The sequence below is a fragment of the Melanostigma gelatinosum genome (genome assembly GCF_949748355.1).
Source record: "Melanostigma gelatinosum genome assembly, chromosome: 22".
In the NCBI taxonomy this organism is placed as follows: Eukaryota; Metazoa; Chordata; class Actinopteri; order Perciformes; family Zoarcidae; genus Melanostigma; species Melanostigma gelatinosum.
Window position 1 is genome coordinate 35,402 of NC_136655.1, and position 6,000 is coordinate 41,401.

Genomic DNA, 6,000 nt, shown 5'->3' on the forward strand with positions numbered 1-6,000 from the left:
GTTTTCAGAATAAAAGTCCACTTTGTCCACCAGGTGTCACTGCAGCTTCCTGGAAACAATAATAATAATAATAACAACAACAACAACAACAACAACAAACACCACGATAAACATAATGAAGATATTTGATTTGAGCTCATTTTAATATTTATTTGTTCCAGAATAAAGTGTTTTAGTCGGAAGTGATAAAATAAAGTTTCAGATCTTCTGAAGTTTAATTTAGTTTATTAATAATATTTACATTCAGATTATCAGCTTCACGATCAACGAGAACATTTTAACTTCATAATTTTCTCTGTTAATTCATATGATAAACATTGTGGAAGTTGATCTCAGCTCTTATTGAAGTCAATAATAGAATCAGGCTGAACATCAGATTCTCCTGGTTTCCTGCAAAAACCGTTCAAATCAAGAAAAATCAAATGTCCCTTCATGTCCAGGTGTGTTGCTGTCTTCATGTCCAGGTGTGTTGCTGTCTTCACGTCCAGGTGTGTTGCTGTCTTCACGTCCAGGTGTGTTGCTGTCTTCACGTCCAGGTGTGTTGCTGTCTTCATGTTCAGGTGTGTTCAGGTCTTTATTTACAGGTGTGTTCAGGTCTTTATTTACAGGTGTGCATGTCATTCATGCTCTCGCAGCGCCTGCAGTGGACGTAGCAGCACCAGACGAACTTGCACTCGCAGCGTTGGACGTGTCTCACCAGGTGAGTGTTGTATCCTCGGCCGCAGCACAGCAGGACGCAGCTGTCGGAGCCGGCGGACGTCCGGTTGCAGCGGCGTCCTCTGGTGCCGGCGACGCCCCGCCGCCGGTCTGCCAGGCAGTAGTTCGGAGACTTGTTGAAGAAGATGAGCTGGTGAGTGTCAACGGGGAGGCGTCGCTGATCCTTCCTCCTCACCTTCCTCCTCGACCGGTCAGACACCTGAACGCTGTGCTCGTACCGCTCCTTCAGGTACGCGCCGATGTGCTCGAAGGCCGCAACCGTCTTCCAACACGTCTTCACCGCACAAGATCCAGAGACGCCATGACAACGGCAGTGAGTCGCCATCGTCCTGACGATCGCCTGAAGGACACAGATAGGGTTCATTTAACTTACCTTCAAGTTACGAGTCAAGAGCATCACGTTACGAGTCAAGACCAACAAGTTACGAGTCAATAGCAACAAGTTACGAGTCAAGACAACAAGTTACGAGTCAAGACCAACAAGTTACGAGTCAAGAGCAACAAGTTACGAGTCAAGAGCAACAAGTTACGAGTCAAGAGCAACAAGTTACGAGTCAAGAGCAACAAGTTACGAGTCAAGAGCAACAAGTTACGAGTCAAGAGCAACAAGTTACGAGTCAAGAGCAACAAGTTACGAGTCAAGAGCAACAAGTTACGAGTCAAGAGCAACAAGTTACGAGTCAAGACCAACAAGTTACGAGTCAAGACCAACAAGTTACGAGTCAAGACCAACAAGTTACGAGTCAAGACCAACAAGTTACGAGTCAATACCATCAAGTTACGAGTCAATACCATCAAGTTACGAGTCAATAGCAACAAGTTACGAGTCAATACCAACAAGTTACGAGTCAATACCAACAAGTTACGAGTCAAGACCAACAAGTTACGAGTCAAGAGCAACAAGTTACGAGTCAAGAGCAACAAGTTACGAGTCAATAGCAACAAGTTACAAGTCAAGTCAATAGCAACAAGTTACGAGTCAATAGCAACAAGTTACGAGTCAATAGCAACAAGTTACGAGTCAATAGCAACAAGTTACGAGTCAATAGCAACAAGTTACGAGTCAATAGCAACAAGTTACGAGTCAATAGCAACAAGTTACGAGTCAATAGCAACAAGTTACGAGTCAATAGCAACAAGTTACGAGTCAATAGCAACAAGTTACGAGTCACGATCATCAAGTTACGAGTCACGATCATCAAGTTACGAGTCAAGACCATCAAGTTACGAGTCAAGACCAACAAGTTACGAGTCAAGACCAACAAGTTACGAGTCAAGAGCATCACGTTACGAGTCAAGAGCATCACGTTACGAGTCAATACCAACAAGTTACGAGTCAATACCAACAAGTTACGAGTCAATACCAACAAGTTACGAGTCAAGTCAAGACCAACAAGTTACAAGTCAACAAGTTACAAGTCAACAAGTTACAAGTCTAGACCAACAAGTTACGAGTCTAGACCAACAAGTTACGAGTCAATAGCAACAAGTTACGAGTCAATAGCAACAAGTTACGAGTCAATAGCAACAAGTTACGAGTCAATAGCAACAAGTTACGAGTCAATAGCAACAAGTTACGAGTCAATAGCAACAAGTTACGAGTCAATAGCAACAAGTTACGAGTCAATAGCAACAAGTTACGAGTCAAGACCAACAAGTTACGAGTCAAGACCAACAAGTTACAAGTCAAGACCAACAAGTTACAAGTCAAGACCAACAAGTTACAAGTCAAGACCAACAAGTTACAAGTCAAGACCAACAAGTTACAAGTCAAGTCAATAGCAACAAGTTACGGGTCAATAGCAACAAGTTACGAGTCAATAGCAACAAGTTACGAGTCAATACCAACAAGTTACGAGTCAAGACCAACAAGTTACGAGTCAAGACCAACACGTTACGAGTCAATAGCAACAAGTTACAAGTCAAGACCAACAAGTTACAAGTCAACAAGTTACGAGTCAAGACCAACAAGTTACAAGTCAACAAGTTACGTGTCAATAGCAACAAGTTACGAGTCAATAGCAACAAGTTACGAGTCAATAGCAACAAGTTACGAGTCAATAGCAACAAGTTACGAGTCAATAGCAACAAGTTACGAGTCAATAGCAACAAGTTACGAGTCAATAGCAACAAGTTACGAGTCACTAGCAACAAGTTACGAGTCAATAGCAACAAGTTACGAGTCAAGACCAACAAGTTACAAGTCAACAAGTTACAAGTCAACAAGTTACAAGTCAACAAGTTACGAGTCTAGACCAACAAGTTACGAGTCAAGAGCATCACGTTACGAGTCAAGACCAACAAGTTACAAGTCAAGACCAACAAGTTACAAGTCAAGACCAACAAGTTACAAGTCAAGACCAACAAGTTACAAGTCAAGACCAACAAGTTACAAGTCAAGTCAATAGCAACAAGTTACGGGTCAATAGCAACAAGTTACGAGTCAATAGCAACAAGTTACGAGTCAATACCAACAAGTTACGAGTCAATACCAACAAGTTACAAGTCAAGACCAACAAGTTACGAGTCAATAGCAACAAGTTACAAGTCAAGACCAACAAGTTACAAGTCAACAAGTTACGAGTCAAGACCAACAAGTTACAAGTCAACAGCAACAAGTTACGAGTCAATAGCAACAAGTTACGAGTCAATAGCAACAAGTTACGAGTCAATAGCAACAAGTTACGAGTCAATAGCAACAAGTTACGAGTCAATAGCAACAAGTTACGAGTCAATAGCAACAAGTTACAAGTCAAGACCAACAAGTTACGAGTCAAGTGTACTTGTGTAACTTACACCAGAAACAATACGTTTTGTGTCGTCCTCACCTGTCGTCCAGTCTCACTGTTGTGCTGGTTCATGGTGCTCAGTGTGTATCCTCCGCTGGTCGTCGACGTGTTTTTGACGGTGTTATCGATGAACTTGCGGCTGAACCAGATCGCGTACTCGATGTGGTCCGAGCAGCCCCCCCAGTGCCATCCCTCCACCTGCGAGCCGCCGCCCTGCAGCCGAGTGTCGCAGCTGCACTCCGTCATGTTTCCCTGACTGCAGGAGCGCGTGACGCCGTGGACCAGCCCCGCGGCCATCATCGCGTAGATGAAGGCCGTTTCTTTAGTTCCTACAGGACGGCAGAGGGGGTCAGTGTGACGTCAGAGGGGGTCAGTGTGACGTCAGAGGGGGTCAGTGTGACGTCAGAGGGGTCAGTGTGACGTCAGAGGGGGTCAGTGTGACGTCAGAGGGGGTCAGTGTGACGTCAGAGGGGGTCAGTGTGACGTCAGAGGGGGTCAGTGTGACGTCAGACGGGGTGGAAACCTCTTGTACTGATCGAGTCTCTCCAGGTCAAACTGATCACTGACAAACAAACAAGTTTCTGTCACGGGACATAATGAGGACTCAAGTGCAGACAGTCAGGTGAAGTGAAAAAAGGTTCAATGAACAAACCAAAAAACAAACAGGGAATCCAAGGACCAAACAAGAGCCGAGGGGGGAATCCGGCAGGACACGGCGAAACAGGCAGACTGGGGAACCGGACGTGTAGGGAAAAACACATCGTGACCTGGTGCGTGTGAGGCCGGGGTTTAAATAGTGAAGAGGCAGAGTGAGCAGGTGAGCGTAATGAACTGATGAGGTGAGCGTGACTGGCAGGTGCACTGAATGAACTGATTACAGGTGAAGGGAGTGAGGAGCTACAGGAAAACACACAAAAGCCTGATTGTGACAGTTTCAGTCCGGCTCATGAAGAGTCAGAATAAAAGTATGAAAACACTCCAAAACAACATGAAACATAAATAATATTCCTAAACTTCTCTCAGTGATTTTACTTTCACTTACAAAACTGAATCCAAAACGATATTTCAAAGTAAAATCCATATTTTCTATTTGATTTAGTTGCTCTGATCTTCATAGAACTTAAAGTACTTTATCATTTGTTTAGTTTTTGTCCATCTCCGATGACGTCGCACATGCTTCTAATATTCTTATTATTATAATATAATATCTAAAACATGTGACGAGACTAAAATGTGATTGTGAGAAATCTTCCGTACATCTTTTAACATGTTGTCCATAAACACAACATTCTGTCATTCTCACTGGAGGTCTGAAGAAAACCAGTCAAAGTAAAGTTGGTCATTCGAACATTTGGATCTTTGTGTTTTGTCTCAACTTATTCTGTACGTTTGTTTGTCCGTCTTAGATTCAAATATTCTGAACGGAGTGTGTACTTTTGTGAACATTAAGACTAGTTTCTGGTTCATACTTACTCATTTCTGATGCATACTAACTAGTTTCATATGCATACTATCTAGTTTGTGATGCATACTAACTAGTTATTATGCATACTATCTAGTTTATGATGCATACTAACTAGTTTGTGATGCATACTAACTAGTTATTATGCATACTATCTAGTTTGTGATGCATACTATCTAGTTTGTGATGCATACTAACTAGTTTCATATGCATATTATCTAGTTTTTGATGCATACTAACTAGTTATTATGCATGCTATCTAGTTTGTGATGCATACTAACTAGTTATTATGCATACTATCTAGTTTGTGATGCATACTATCTAGTTTATGATGCATACTAACTAGTTTGTGATGCATACTAACTAGTTTCATATGCATACTATCTAGTTTTTGATGCATACTAACTAGTTATTATGCATGCTATCTAGTTTGTGATGCATACTAACTAGTTTCTGGTTAGTATTAGAAGAACCCTGAAAGCTGAAGTTCCTCCACCAGCTTCACATGAAGCGTTGCATCATGGGTAACCGTCCTCACCGCTGGTTAGCTCGTGTCCGAACACAGACGCGTCCTCTGTGGTGGAGCAGTTCCACCTCTCGTGTCTGAACTGACTCTGACACTCGGAGACGGCGAGTCGAGCTCCGCTCTGGACGCCCGGCAGCAGGAACGGCTTCTTCCTGCACAAGTCCTTCTGTCTGGGGCTCAGAGGGAGGTCGGCACAGTCCTGGTCCTGGTCCTCAGGGGGTCCGGTAGGGGTCAAACCCAACCGCCTGCAGAACAACATGTTTACTGATCCGGTCTGCAGAGAACCAAGACCCCGTTCTGTTCACAAGGTCTGATAGATATGTGATTATAATAACTGAGATTTAGAGATTATCACATAACTGATGTTTGGAGACAACTCTGATACATTTGGTAATAAATGTAAATATTAAGAATAAAGATGCGTGAAATAATTTTGTGTAAACATGTTAAAGTGTTAATGTCAGAAACAACTCGACAGAAACAGGAGGTATAATTTATACAATATA

General features: G+C 42.7%; 1 protein-coding gene across 1 annotated transcript; it reads right to left on the minus strand.

Annotated features, from left to right (window-relative positions):
- Positions 1 to 386: 386 nt before the first annotated feature.
- Positions 387 to 5,753, minus strand: wnt16 (wingless-type MMTV integration site family, member 16; the record flags this gene model as incomplete). Its single annotated transcript, XM_079294828.1, has 3 exons — positions 387 to 1,057; positions 3,546 to 3,835; positions 5,507 to 5,753. 3 exons carry the CDS (start codon positions 5,751 to 5,753, stop codon positions 599 to 601), a joined length of 996 nt encoding a protein of 331 aa, XP_079150954.1. The 3' UTR covers positions 387 to 598.
- Between the last annotated feature and the right edge of the window lie 247 nt (positions 5,754 to 6,000).